Genomic DNA, 15,047 nt, shown 5'->3' on the forward strand with positions numbered 1-15,047 from the left:
ATAAAGATGCTTTATTGCAGCTGAAAGCATCACTTTTTTCTTCTCTTCCCCTTGTTTTTTTCCCTGAACATGTCCATGGGACCCTGCTCAATGGAATGTGACATGGTGGCTTTTGTGTCCAGTCACTGGTAGGAAGTGCTTCAACATAACCATCTGGGAGAACTTCTCTCCAATTTTGATAATAGAGGGAAAAGTTAACTGGGCTGCCATAAAACAAATAAAGAGAGAAGAAAAAGGAAACCCCAGTGCCTTTTGTTAAGGAGGAACAGATGTAGAGCCGTAGCAGCCTGCCAGCTAGGTCAGGTCATATCAAATATTGTGGTTGTTTTCTTGTAGCCTGATCCTCCTTTTGAACTCTCTTTCAGCAATGAAGTTGTAAGGAATGAATTAAAGAAGCTGCCTGCCCTTCCAACACCAGCACTGAAGGAGCATCCTTCCCTCGCTTACTGGTAACGTATCATTCTGCTGAGCAGCTTTGCAGTGTCTTATGCAGGATCTGGCTCTGGCAATAAGTGGCCTGAGAGTGGAACTGGGATGCAGGGATTCCTGCCTTCTAGCTGTGGGTCTGCCACTGATTCATTGCATGATTCAACATTGACCAGGTCAAACTGACCACCCTGGGCCTCAGTTTCCCTGTCTGCCAAACGGCTGCAGTAACATCTGGCCAGAAACTGTAAATGTGCAACTGTCCTGATGAAATGTAGAGGCCTAATATGCCATTTCCTTTCCCAGCACTTTGCATCTGTGCAAAGAGTTTTCCCAGTTTGAAGTGTCAAATGTTTTGCACTGCTCTGTGTTATTTTTGAGCAATTGAGCTTCGTCTTGCAAGTCCTCTGTATGGCATAGCTGAACTAAGAGGGATGTATTTCTCCTTTTATACAAACTATGTGATGTTCGGAGGTGGAGGCTTGTGAGCTCTGTCTTTATTGCATCTTCATTGCACTGAAAATTAAATCTAGGATAGGAGCAGGATCGCAATTAAGTTTTGTATGCCCCACACATAGATTCTTTATGCCACCTTGCCTATCCCTTTTATCTGTGCAAATAAGAAAGAATTTGGGGAAAGACTGTTCATTAATGGAGAGATGCTTTCACTTGATTTTCCTTTTGTTCCTCTTTCATGTTTGTCTTTAAAGCATTACGCTACAAGCCTGGGGGTGGGAGTGAACTTCTTTATCTGCTACTCTTTTAATTTTGGCATTTTGGTAATCTGAGGGTGGCACGGCAAAACAAATCAGTTTGTAGTTTCTGATCTCAATTCTTCCCCTTGCCAGGAAGGCCATCTACTTTTCCTAGCATGGCTACAATACCAGAATTAGCTGTACCCTGTGTCAAGCTGTCGACAAGCTAGTCTGTGAGGTCTCCTAATCACTTTCTGAGCACATCAGGAATGACTCAGAGTCCCAGGCTGAGGTTACTTACACAAAAGCTGTGGATCATCACAGTCTCCTGGTGTCTCTGTCTTAAAATCAAACCAAACTTTTGTGAAAATTTGATTAACGTAGGCTGTCATTTCACTGGAAGCAGAACTGTCTCCCTGTTTGGAGCGTCTCCTTCCTTTCTGCACAAATTAATCCACACATTTAAAAAAAAAAAGTGCTTTTCCAGCCAGGTTGGTGGCCTGGTCTGCCTGACAAACTTCTAGCTCAGGCTAAAAGTCACCACAAGAGGAGGGTAGCCATGGTCTGGGAAGGCAAATCTGACCCTTCAGCAGCAACTTGGACTGAGGTCTTATTAAAGTGCCCACACAGCCTTTGCTTCAGTTGCCCATGATGGAATCCAAACATAGGAAAGCAGTGACAACCCAGGCTGCCTGTCAGGCCCTGTTTGCCCATCAGGATCTGTCTGCCCCCACTGCTGGCAGGTGTTAGCCAACATGCCTATGCTAAGGACTGCTGTTGGGAAATATCAGTGAGGTCTGGGACAGCCTCTGTCCGTAAGACACTCTCCTTGGGTTTGGGCTATGTTCAGTCACCTGAAGCTAGAAGAGCCATGTAAAAGCCTCATGTTCGGAATGCGAGTATTTACAGTTAGACACAAGGTCCAGCACTTCTTGCAGCTGTACTTAATTTTGTGGGAGTTCTCATGTGACTGAGAACAGGTCGCAGGTTGGGAAGCTGGTGGTTTCCAATGGGGTAGTAAAACCAGTGGCTACAGTCCTGTGACTCCCTTGTGATTTCACTTGAGTGACCAGGTCTCAGAGACCTCTTATACATCAGTAGTTCATTATTTTTTAATGGTGGCTCTTTCGTAAACACCCTCTGAAACGCTGAATGGTCTCAAGAAGAGGCTGCTGGTGAATCAGCTGAAAAGTCTCTGCAGTACAGATAAAACTTCAGTGATCTAAGAGGGCAGATTTTTAAAACTGTTTTCAGATGCTTCTGCATGCCATGCAGATTGCATACCGATACAAATTTCATCCTGTTCTTTTCTGTGCGCAATCAGTGTTATGCTGCAGTTCTTCAGCATTAGCACAAAGCAGTAACAAGTGAATTTCCAGCTCTGGAAAGAAACATTTAAAACATTAAGCATGAGATGGGTAGTTGCTCTAGTTAGTTTAAAACAAACAAAACACCCTTTGTATAGGGTGAAATGGACTAAAAGGCAATAAAATGGATAATCGAGTAAATACTAGGATACCTTCAGCGAGATACTATGATAGATCTGTATGAAATAATATAAAATTTCCATCACACCCCATGAAAAAGCATCACTTGTTGCTCCTATCAAATGTAGTAAGACCAGTGGGATGAATCCTAGATTCTTAGATGAGCGAGGGATGAATCAGCACCGTTTGGTGCCTCTGGCTCTACCTTCACGAAGTCTCCTGGTTGCAAACCCTTGCTGCAGGCCTTTTCCTGCCCTGTAATATCTTCTTAGAAGTTTGTAGACATCACAACAAAGATGAAGGTTGTGGTTTTTATATCATCAAGTTTTTGTTTCCAGCTCTCTACAGATTAAGAAGAATCAGTTTCACATCTTGCTCTCAAACATCTCATAGCATCACTGGTTACTGGTGAAGCAAGAAGGAGTTTGGGGTTTCTTTTGTCTTTTAAATGAAAACCTGAGCTTCTGGTCCTCCCACACAGTCTAGGAACTGGGGCCCTAGGTTTTGATTTTTCTTGCCCATGCATGGAAAAAACTGACAATATTTATTATTTTAGACACAACACTAATCACAAGGAGACAGGAGAGAACCTGTGTTAGTTCGCAGCACTCCTTTCCAGCCACCGTCATTGCATTTTATGTCAATTCAGATCCTCCCTAGCAATCCAGCCCAGTACTGGGTTGCCAGTAAGAACACAAGGAAGAGATGCAACAGCACAAAGTGGATGCTAGAATGGGGTTTTCCACAGACCAGGGGAAAGATAGACTTCTTCCAGGTTCCACCAGACTTTGAATGCAAGCTTGTTTCAAGCATCAGCACTGCCAGAAAATCCACCTCTGAAAATACCAGCTGAAAATTACTATTTAGTTTCTCTAATATAGCACAGACCTGAGTCTCTGGTCCTGTTCTTGGTCCCTTTGGCCCAAGAGATGCTCTGCTGGCTTTAGTAGGACAGCATATGACTGCAAATAAAGACATTAGTATGTTCAATAATATAATCGAGATGGACAAAGGTTAGAAACAGAACAACAGTAAAGCACAGCAATGAGTGCACAGCTATTTGAAACAGCTCCGTGTGCTGGGAAGAGAGGGGAGAAACAATTACCTTTGAAAATCTGGATCTGATGATGAGAAACTCTGGCCCTGCATTTGCTTGCAAGTTGTCTGCTATGCAGTTCTGTAAGCTGCTGGGACAGGAGGGATTTCTTGGTAGTTCTAAAGATCTTTATCAGGGTTGTCTGCTGCAGGATATCATCCATGTACTGATTTTTGCAGCTTTGGGGGGAATGTTTTATAAGCTGGGAAACAGACAATAGTGCTTCAGCAGCCTCCGTGTCACCACATTAGTTAAGCATCCTCTGTCATCCCTGCCTTATGAATGAGTTTCTGTGTCACTGACACAGAAACGTGCCAGAGCAGCGGGAGAGGAGACGTCAGCTGGTGGTCCAGGCAGTGTCCCAGCACTCTCCCAGCTGTCAATAACAGCATGGCAGCAACTCAGGGATGAACAGCTGAAATGATAGGGGAGAATGTTCATAAGCTCTGCTAGTGCTCCTTCTGACCCGTGAATGGTTTTGCTTGTTTTCCCCAGCACGTGCTGGGCTTACCCCTCTGTCCCAGAGCTGGAGGCAAAAAGTGACCTCTGCGCTGGATGATTCTCCTTGCCAGGGAATGAAAAGAAACTTCAAAGAACTGTTAGAGGAGCGACTGTCAGGCAGCTGGGGTGGGATTCATCTGACCATGAACATTTCTTTAGTGTAGACCTCTCCATCTGAGCTAGGTGCCCTCAGCTCCCTTTGCTGTCAGGATGAATTCTGTTTTGTTTCTTTCCCCCAAGTGTGACTAGCTCAGTGTTGTAGGCAGCAAATCTCACTCTTAAATATTCATGACTCGATTGATAATTCAGGCTTTATTTTTTTTGTCCAAAAGTAGAAACAAGGATGATACTTATCTGGCACTTAACATCTGTAGACTTCAAGACATTATGCAATGGAAAGGAAGATCATCAGTATCCTAATGAGGCAATGGAGGTATAGAGAGTGTTGCCTGCATTTGTTTATGAAAACTGGGTAAAGCCTGGACTATCCCATATCTTTTAGGATGGGTTGAGAGCATAACTTTATTCATCCCACTGTTCCTTTTGAAGGAAATGAGCCATCGATTGGCTTTCCTGCCCAAGGGGTATGGTCTAGGAACATATCCATTATTTTATACTCATCATTTGTAAGAAAGCAGAGCACATCCGGAATCACATTAGGTAATCATTGTGTAGTTACATCTATCCTTTCCTTGAATGGCATCAATATGAGAGCTTGATCTGGGCAATAAACTGCACAGAGTGGAAACCAAAGCTAAGACCGCTTTCCACTGCAGAAACTCCATTGTTTTCTAAGAAGCCACTCCTGGTTTCTTCCTGTCTGAGACACAGAGGAATTGCATCCACATGTAATCGTGGTTTTAAGAGGTAATTTCAAAGGGCTGTAAGCCCTCTCTGTCTATCTTTTTTATTAAGAATGATGTTTTTTGGAGATCTTCCAGTACTGAACACTCATGTAATTCAGTTATTGCTCCAAAAGTAATCCTATTTATGATAATCATGGCAGGAGACCCAGGCTCTGCCTTCATGTGCACGCCCATAACATCTGTGGTACTTGCTTGGATCGGTGGGCTGAATATGGTTTTATAGCTGTTGAATTTATAGCTTACAGATCATTTTCTAAGCATTAAAATTATTCTGAGGGATGATTTGATGGGAGAGCTGGACTATTCCTTCACCCATGTGATTTGCCACTGACTCCATCGGCACCCTGTACCCATTTTGGTGTGCTGGTGGGACAACATTTAGCCTTGCCCCAGTAAGAGCCCTTTTATTTTCACAAGTGACTTTTGGGGGAAGTCACTTGGGGAGTGAGTAAGGAAAGCAGTTACTCTCAGACAAATTACAGGTTTGTGGGGGGAACAGCTGGCCCCACTGACAATCCAACAGACCATCTACTTTGAATTGCTCTGTGCTGTCTACACTGGTGTTTCTGGTCCCCTCCCTTCCTCCCTGCATTACCAGGGATGTCCTGGTCCTCAGCTACCCTGTGCCAGGCCTCACGCCCCATCTGTGCACAGCACACCTTGTTTGGCATGTCACAGCACAGTCTGTCCTCCTTGTGATGTCACAGAACAGAACATCCTGTGTGTGATGTCACAGCGGGTTCTGTGTGGCCTCTACCTGTGACAGCACTGAGGGCATTAGGAAGGCTGTGCCCAGCAGGGGCAGGGAAACTTCTTCCTAAAAGAGATTCTGGTTTCATGCAGATCTCTCTGGCACAAGGATGTGTATGGGGAAGGCAGCAATGAGAAGACACAGTCGTGTTAGCGGGGCTAGTGAAACACTTTGCAGTTTTCCACCAAAGTCTCTGTGGGCATCTCTGAGCAGTTGCGGTGAGGTCATCTACCAGACCATCCCACACTGCTGTGCTCCTTCACACTGTCTAGCAATAAAAATAGCTTCAGGTCTGCCTGGGGAAGGATTACCGCATGGTGGACAACTGGGTGGCTGCCTTTAAAGGCCACATGAGGGGCCCCAGCTGGACCTAGGAAATGCAGGGAGGAAGGAATGCCACTTCACATGGGCCTAAACTGCACACAGCGTGATGGCATTAGACAGACACTTGGTACTGCTGGAAGCTTATGCAGTGCCATGTGGGGAGGGAACAGATGTGGCATAAAGCTAGTTTAGGTTGCCTTCCTCTTGGACTGGCAAGGTCTGTACAGTATCTTGAGGGGACTCAACAGATTCCTTATCCTTGGTGTTGCAACATAAAGAGCAAGAGATTGGGTTTAAACCTGAGAACTTGAATATTCTGTCATGCCAATGTAACAGAGCTGGTCCTGTGGGCATTACACTGCTGGAAGTTAGAGAAGAACCAAAATCAGACCAGTCTGAAACTACCAGGCTTGGATGCTGTGATGACTTGCATGGCCATAGGTTGAGAGGAATGCTACTGAAATCAGAGACCGCTTTTGACCTTCAAAAGGAGGTCTTTTGGCTTATAGTTTGCAATGCTGAGACCTTGCTAGCACAGCTGATTGTACACATCAAATAGCTCTGGGTCTGTGCTCTCCTGCTACCCATTCACTGGAGAACAAGGAATGAGATTCTTTAAAAGTGAACCTATGGATATATCTCAGTCTGTCATTTGGATCATGCTGATCTGCTCTTGGATACTACATCTCTACCATGAATAGATGAATGTCTCATCATGCCTTTATCAAACACGCCCAGAACTGTTCTCTGACACAGAGGCCCCCTGGCGTGGAACAATGTCCATCTATACCATGAAACTGTCCTAGTCTCCAAAGCAGCGTTGGGAATGGGGCTTGGCCCATGCTAACGCCCAGTGCACAGCCAGGAATTACTGGGGGAGTGCGAGTTACTGTAACCCCAAAGTATGCAAAGGCACATAGAATCATCGAATGGTTTGGGTTGGAAGGGACCTTAAAGATCATCAAGTTCCAAACCCCTGCTATGGGGCACCTCCCACTAGACCAGGTTGCTCAAAGCCCCATCCAGCCTGGCCTTGAACACCTCCAGGGATGGGGCATCCACAACTTCTCTGGGCAACCTGTTCCAGTGTCTCACCACCCTCAGAGTAAAGAATTTCTTCCTAATATCTTATCTAAATCTCCCCTCTTTCAGTTTAAAACCATTACCTCTCATCCTATCACTCCACTCCCTGATAAAGAGTCCCTCCCCGTCTCTCCTGTAGGCCCCCTTTAGCTACTGGACATCAGTACTTTAACAATAAAGAGACCCTAGTTTGAGTGCCTTGGAAACATTCCCTGCCACTGTTTAACTTGCTGTTATAGACATTGCCTCTGTGTACACTAGGAATTTAACTCCTTGCTGAGGGAGATTTCTCCAGAGTGTTTCCGCTAGTGCTCCTGTACATGGTTTTGTGCAGTTGCAATGAGGAGCAATCCGTGAAGCTTAGCGCTATTACTGGCCGTTGATTTCTGAAAGCTTTGCTAGCTTTTAGGGAACTTGGTGGGCTTGGAAAGAAGTTGCAGTAGCTAGGGCAAAGCAGAGCTTGAGCAGCTCCAAAACACAACTGTTTGCCACACAATGTAATATCATGGGCATCATTTGTAGATAAGGAAAGTAAAGCAGAGAGGAAAAAGTCTGTACACGCAGATATCATGTTTGTGAGTAAAAAAGTTTCTTCCAGAAAGCCAACTCCTAGAAAACCATTTTTATTCTCAGTCTGTGAGCCCCCCTTGTTTACCCTGGGCTATATCAAATCCTCTCATCTAACGCTTTTCCTTGGCATCTTTTGATTCCCTCAGTCACTAGCTGTGTTAACAGAAGTATCTCTTCACCTTTTGGCAAGATGCGTTGTCGTGATACTGCCATTATGTAAAATATCTCATTTCTTCCTTTCCAGTGAGGATCGGGTCATTGAACATTACAAGAAACTAAATGGTCAAACAAGAGGTCAAGCAATTGTGAAGTAAGTGAAACAACAGTGACTTCTTGTGACCTTTGTTTTATCAGGAAATAGTTACAGTGGACTGTAAATGCAATATGTAACTATGTCTCCCATCTCATCTAATGCTTTGTTTTTAAGTATTTATGTATTTGATTATTTATTTATTTAAGCATTTTTCCCAGATCATCCTCTCAGCTTCTCAGACGTGTTATTCTCTTATGTGTTGTTTTGCAGTTACATGAGCATTGTAGAATCCCTCCCAACATATGGAGTGCATTATTACGCAGTAAAGGTACGTGCTACAAAAAAGGTCATGTATGGAATTAAACTGTTGTTGGAGAGGGAGAGAGGTACAAATAACCATCCTGCTTTCAGAATACAATACACTGCTACTAAAGACGCGTTTCACTTCCTGTGATAGGATAAACTTATTTCAACTGTGTAGTGAATGTTTGGTAAATACAGCTCCAAAGAGGAAAATCCTGTTCTTGGAGATAAAACTCTTGAAGTCTTATTGTGCTGGAGATGTTCAGTCCACGAGCAGCGGTGAGCTCTGGTGATGCCAGTGAGCCAGCACCAAAGGGACAAAGCCAGCCACATCACTGGCAGGCTTGATGCTTCCCTCCTTTTTGTAGTTCCAGGAGCTCATTCTTTTCCCAGCCAACAGATCTATGAGCAACTAACTAGGGCCAGCCATGACCTGCAGACTGCAGCTCCCTTTGCTTGAGATATAGGTAGATGGATACAGATATAGTACACCTTTTTAATGCCAAATCATTGGTCCATACTTTAGACATAACACATCCCCCTCCCCAAACAGTTCTCCGCTTGTAACTATGTGGATTTCATTCAGGTATTCATGAAATCCCTCATTTCTTTTGTCTAACGATTTATCACCAGATCTTCCAGTCTCATATTATTATTATTACTTCCCTGCCTGACCAGCTGTATAGGGTTGTTATTTTTTTTTTAAGTAGAGAAATCAATAAACATGTAAAGAAAGCTAGATCCACACTCCCCAGAGCATATTCCCTCATTTATCACCCCTGAAGTTTTGATGTGTTTCGTCATTATCTCTCTGCATAGATCATATGCTTTTTCATACATCTGTAATGTCTTGCACACATGGGGTACCATAAAGCCACAAATATCTGACAGCGCTTGTATCAGGGAGATGCGTTTCTAGTCTGCTTCTGCTAACATGCAGGGCATTTTGTGAAAAGCATTAGCCTCACCTTTTGCCAGAAGGCAGGATCCCTCCAGCACCCTTTGTATCCAGATCTCTTGGATTACTCTAGACCAAAAGAAATCTGATTGACTGGGCTGGGTGTTCAATCCTGCAAACACTTGAGAGTTATTCCAGTGAACTACCCAAGATCAATAAGTACCAGGGAGCAGCAATGAGGCAGCAGATATTGTGCGTAATAGGTTTTGGTTTTGCTGCATTTTACCCTGCCATTCTCTATTGCATTAAGAGAACAGATGTAATTTCATTGAGGACTCCAGTTCAGTAAATTGCAAAGAGGCTGGTATCAGATATCAGCCATTACTCCATAAGGCCATTTTATTGCACACTCAGACACAAAGCAGTTGGGTCCGAGCCTGTCAGACCTTATCACTTGGTAGCTCTCAGATCCCATTACTGCTGCATTTTCAAGATTAATGCTAAAATCCCTCCACATAATTCAAGTCAGCTGGGTGATTCGCTTTCCTTCCTCTCCAATCTCTGAGAGTTCAGACTGAGTAATTTGCAGGGAAGAGAAAGGGGATGCATCACTGCACAAGGGACCCATGTCAAACCTCCCCGTTTCCCCTGGCAGCATTTTGAGTAACTTGACCACAGGTGATGCATTTTAAATGGTTTTATGTGTTATAGCTAAAAGTGAAACAGATCTCTCCTAAACATCATGTGGCTTTGTGACTTGGGGAAATTCAGCAGGGATAAATTTAACAGCACCCATAACATTCAAAGACATTGCTTAGAAACAAATCTTTACCTTGAATAACAACTTTGGAAATCTCCAGTATTTCCCCATCCTATTCAATATAACTCCTTCTCTTTTTTCTTCCAGGACAAGCAGGGAATTCCTTGGTGGTTAGGACTTAGCTATAAGGGGATTTTTCAATATGACTACCATGACAAAGTGAAACCAAGAAAGGTAAGTGTTTACTTTTCTATCAAGGTCTGGGCTTGCCATACGTGTTATAGCTTGATTTGAGGGTGTGATATATGCCAAATACTGGCACTGATTCCTGTGATTTTGAAGGCTGTTGTTTCTCCCAAACTTGTATGAATATCTGCAAAGAATTAATGGACAAAAGTAGCTCTTAATTTATTAAATGTTGTGGTACGGGGGCAAAATAAGCATCACTTAATCTTGCAATTTATGAATTTATGCTTCCTTTTTGCATGGTTTATAAGACATAAATGGGAACTGAAGGCCTGATCCTCTCAGGTCCTGGAGACCTTCCATCCCCACTGGCTGTGGTGGGATTGAGGGTGCTCGGCCAACCCTTGATTGTGTATTGTCAAGCCATAAATGATCCAACAGAGAGAGGGAAGAAGGGACTGGAAAGCTTCTTCCATTTATTATAAACAGAAAAAATTACATGATCTTCCCAGGAGCAGCACTATATTTGATAAGCAACAGTTTTACTAATTGAAGAGTTAATGTCAAGCTAACAAGAAAAGAAAACTTTCATCACGTTCCTAAAAAAAAAAGGCATTAAAAAGTTTGTGCCCAGTTTCTGATTTATTTAGGAACTTTACTTTGAAACAGTTCACAAATCAAGGCATGGCATTACTATTTTTAGTGAGGCTTTCAGTGTCTGAAAATCAGGATTTCTCTCAGTCCTTCCAAATTGCCTTTGAGAAATCCAGCTAAGGAATGTCCTGTTCATTTGGGAGGAGGAAGGTTCTGATCCCCTGAGCTCATCCTGCTAGGCGGACCCATGTGTTGTGATTTTCCTAGCTAGGATGCCATCTGATAGAAAAAAGCTCATCTCTGAGCACATGCCCTGCAGGTGGGCATGCACAGTCTGTTAGCAACAGCATTTGTTGTACTGCAAGCCCATGGAGACATCAGGAGGCAAGGTTTCAGGCTTGCTTGCAGGCTGCAGAGCTGGATGATTTGGAGCAACTAGGCAGCTCTTCAATGGATGCAAATGCTTCCACACTGAATTAATTACTGCATTTCTCATTTGTCTTTGTGCCAAGGTCCTCCCTCCCTTTCTTTCACCTCCTCTGATCGCATTCAAGTTGGACATTGTCTGGTGCTCACAGATAGCATTTTCTATTAAACTAGAATCAAGGTTTTGGTAGAAAACAGTACTGCTAAGGAGGCAGCAGGAGAAAATAGGCACATTGATTAGCCTTTAATTCACTGAAGGCTATTAATGGGGCTTTCTATTTATTGACAAAAAGGATGAGAGGACTAAGGGAGTTTCAACAGAGCATCTGTGCTCTAAAAGATGTATCTATTTGGGATCAATCATTACCTGCAGGGCAAGCCATACTCACACGTGATAGTTTAAAACGTGCCTAGGCTAGGTGTTTGCACCCACATACCTCCATTGGTGCCAACCCCCCAGGGAAGACATGTCCTTAAAACAAGCCTTCAGAAGTCAGTCTTAGTGACAGAAACAATTTTTTTTGAGGAAAACAGTGTTCTGCCATGACAAGGACTCAGCCATTCACAACCTATAGCAATTTTTATCAACCCTGATGGGATGAGAGTGTTGGTGGAGAGCATCAGAAGAAAGAAAAAAAAGAGGTCAGGTACTTTGACTGCATGAGAGGAGACAGCTGTTTCCACTGGAAGACTCAAGCCTCCTTTCTTAACTTCTCTACTTTCTCTTCTTCTCAACCACTCAGGGTGATCTGGTCTGTAGCATTAGTTTTAGAGCTTGATAACATCTTGGCCAGCCTCTCTGTGTCCCCGCTAACCTTCCTCTCTCTCTCCCTAGAATCGGGGACTATAGGCATAGCCTACCCTTTTTCTGCAAGTGTAGTCCTAAAATATAGGGTGCCGGTTTTCTCTTTATTGGGAATTAGTGGGTTTTTTTCTCTCAGCACATTATGTACAAAATCTAGGAGACCCAAAACAATGGTGCTGCCTTATGTATAAACCACTGAGGACTTCTGTGGCTTAGCAGAAGTGGTCATAAATCTGGGAAGGAAGGTTGGGTGGGAAGGGAGAGCAGGAATTTCCGGGCTAGAATTTGTCCATTGCCACAATCCAGAGACCACAGCAGTGAACAGACAGCCTAGATGAACATTTCTCTGTTACATGATGCTTGCAAACCCCATCTGTTGGCAGGGCTATTCCAAAATGCACATCCTAAATCAGGGACAGGAGTTGGATAGAGTGGCTGAGGCTTCATTATTTCTCCATCATATGCTTTTACTCTCTGTAGAGCAAGTAAAAAGACTTCTTACCCTACACAGGTGGTAAAACCCCTCTGGCGAGAGCAGCTCAACTCCCTCAATGAGGTGCAATGTTTAATCCTCTGCTAATTAGATTGTAAAATTGCACTTGATAACCCTGGTATCTGGGAGCTTACTATAGCATCTGATTCATTTCACTATACCAGCATGGGCTGGTTCAAGTCTTTGCTGTGCAAAGGGGAGGGGTAAACCTTACTGAACTTTCTGCAAGGTAAAATTAGAGGGGGAGGGGGAAGGAGATTATGTCTTTTCTGATCTTTACTATTTTGTTCCTGCACATTGCCAATGCCAGAAACAAATTGAAAAATTACAATGGAAAAATAAATCTCCCTGGAAGAAACACAAGCAGAAAATTGTAGCAAGAAACCAGCTGAAACCAAGACATTTATATTAAATGCATATAAAAACCTTGCATGTCTTATAAGGGAGATTGTAATGTTTTCCTATTATGTCATCCTAGATAGATTTCCATGCTTATTGTGTTTGCAAGTAGAACTGTAACCCACACTAAGCAGCTGAGCCTATCTCAGGCGATCCCATTAGCAGTCAGTCAAAACCACGTTTTCATTAAATTGCTGGAGTAAATCGGCTATGTGTCTCTAGAAAACTAACTAGGTTTGTCAGCAAGTTGGATGAGTCTGGAGAGGAGAAGTGAAGCTGACGCGGGGCCAGAACTTGATCTTGTGCTATTCTCACTCAGGCCTAAGTCCTGCAGCATTTCTGGGGATGCAGCTGAGATGGGTATCTAGCACCTATTTGGAGGTGATTCAGATGGGAACACAGGGCTATTAAACTGGAATGCAGCTTGTGCTGGGCTGCAGAGCCTAATATGACTCTGTGCTTCTATTTTTATGTTCCCTCCTGCCTATACTTGAAATCTGTGGAAGCCCTGAAGCTACCCAAAGCCATCACTTTGAAGCTTACTGTTCTCCTTTCTGTTTTTCTCCTGTATGTTGAGAGGCTAGCTCACAGACTCAGCATGCCCTGCCAAAGGCTTCCTCTTGAATGTTCCCTGTTCAAACCCAGATTTGGTCCATATCTGTTATGATCAGATAGACATTCATTCTTACGTATTAAATCAGGTGATCAGTCAGAGGTGAGGCCAGTCAGCCTCACCTCTGTGCCTGGCAAGATCATGGAGCAGATCCTCCTGGAATCTCTGCTAAGGCACATGGAAAATAAAGAGGTGATTGGAGACAGCCAGCATGGCTTCACCAAGGGCAAATCGTGCCTGACAAATCTGGTGGCCTTTTACAATACTGCCACAGGCTTGGTGGACAAGGGCAGAGCAATAGACATCATCTACCTGGACTTATGCAAAGCGTTTGACACTCTCCCACATGACATCGTGGTCTCAAAATTGGAAAGTCATGGGTTCAATGGATAGACCACTCGGTGGCTCAGGAACTGGCTGAATGGCCGCACTCAAAGGGTTGTGGTCAATGGTTCAATGTCCGATTGGTGGCCAGTGACAAGTGGAGTTCCTCAGGGGTCAGTACTGGGACCAGTGCTGTTCAACATCTTTGTCGGAGACATGGACAGTGGGATAGAGTGCACCCTCAGCAAGTTTGCCGATGACACCAAGCTCGGTGGTGTAGTCGACATGCTGGAGGGAAGGGATGCCATCCAGAGGGACCTGGACAGGCTTGAGAGATGGGCTTGTGCAAATCGCATGAAGTTCAACCAGGCCAAGTGCAGGGTCCTGCACCTGGGACGTGGCAATCCCAGGCACAAATACAGGTTGGGTGGAGAATGGCTGGAGAGCAGCCCTGAGGAGAAGGACTTGGGGGTGTTGGTGGATGAGAAGCTCAACATGAGCCGGCAGTGCGCACTGGCAGCCCAGAAAGCCAACCGCATCCTGGGCTGCATCAAGAGAAGTGTGGCCAGCAAGTCACGGGAGGTGATTCTACCCCTCTACTCTGCGCTCGTGAGACCCCACCTGGAATACTGTGTCCAGCTTTGGAGTCCTCAACACAGGAAGGACATGAACCTGCTGGAACGGGTCCAGCGGAGGGCCACAAAGGTGATCAGAGGGATGGGGCACCTCCCCTATGAAGACAGGCTGAGAGAGCTGGGGTTGTTCAGCCTGGAGAAGAGAGGGCTCTGGGGAGACCTCATAGCAGCCTTCCAATATCTGAAGGGAGCCTCCAGGAGAGCCGGAGAGGGACTCTTTGTCAGGAAATGTAGTGACAGGACAATGGGTAATGGTTTTAAACTGGAAGAGGGGAGATTTAGATTAGATATTAGGAGGAAATTCTTTACTGTAAGGGTAGTGAAGCACTGAAACAGGTTGCCCAGGGAAGTTGTGGATGCCCCATCCCTGGAAGTGTTTAAGGCCAGGCTGGATGGGGCTTTGAGCAACCTGCTCTAGTGGGAGGTGTCCCTGCCCATGGCAGGGGGAGTTGGAACTCGATGATCTTTAAGGACCCTTCCAACTCTAACCATTCTATGATTCTATGAAATAAATGCAAAAGTTTCAGTATACTTCACAAAATCCATCAGTACAGCTGAA

General features: G+C 44.4%; 1 protein-coding gene across 1 annotated transcript in view; it reads left to right on the plus strand.

Moving 5' to 3' along the window:
* The window catches only part of FRMD4A (FERM domain containing 4A), a 213,325-nt gene that overhangs the window by 149,604 nt on the left and 48,674 nt on the right, over positions 1-15,047 (plus strand). Inside the window, exons 8-11 of the mRNA XM_074161740.1 lie at positions 366-449; positions 8,044-8,109; positions 8,323-8,380; positions 10,161-10,247. Of these exons, the coding sequence (XP_074017841.1) occupies positions 366-449; positions 8,044-8,109; positions 8,323-8,380; positions 10,161-10,247 (295 nt within the window). The remainder of the gene's footprint in view (positions 1-365; positions 450-8,043; positions 8,110-8,322; positions 8,381-10,160; positions 10,248-15,047) is intronic.

Source organism: Numenius arquata, chromosome 2 (genome assembly GCF_964106895.1).
Source record: "Numenius arquata chromosome 2, bNumArq3.hap1.1, whole genome shotgun sequence".
NCBI classification, from domain to species: Eukaryota; Metazoa; Chordata; class Aves; order Charadriiformes; family Scolopacidae; genus Numenius; species Numenius arquata.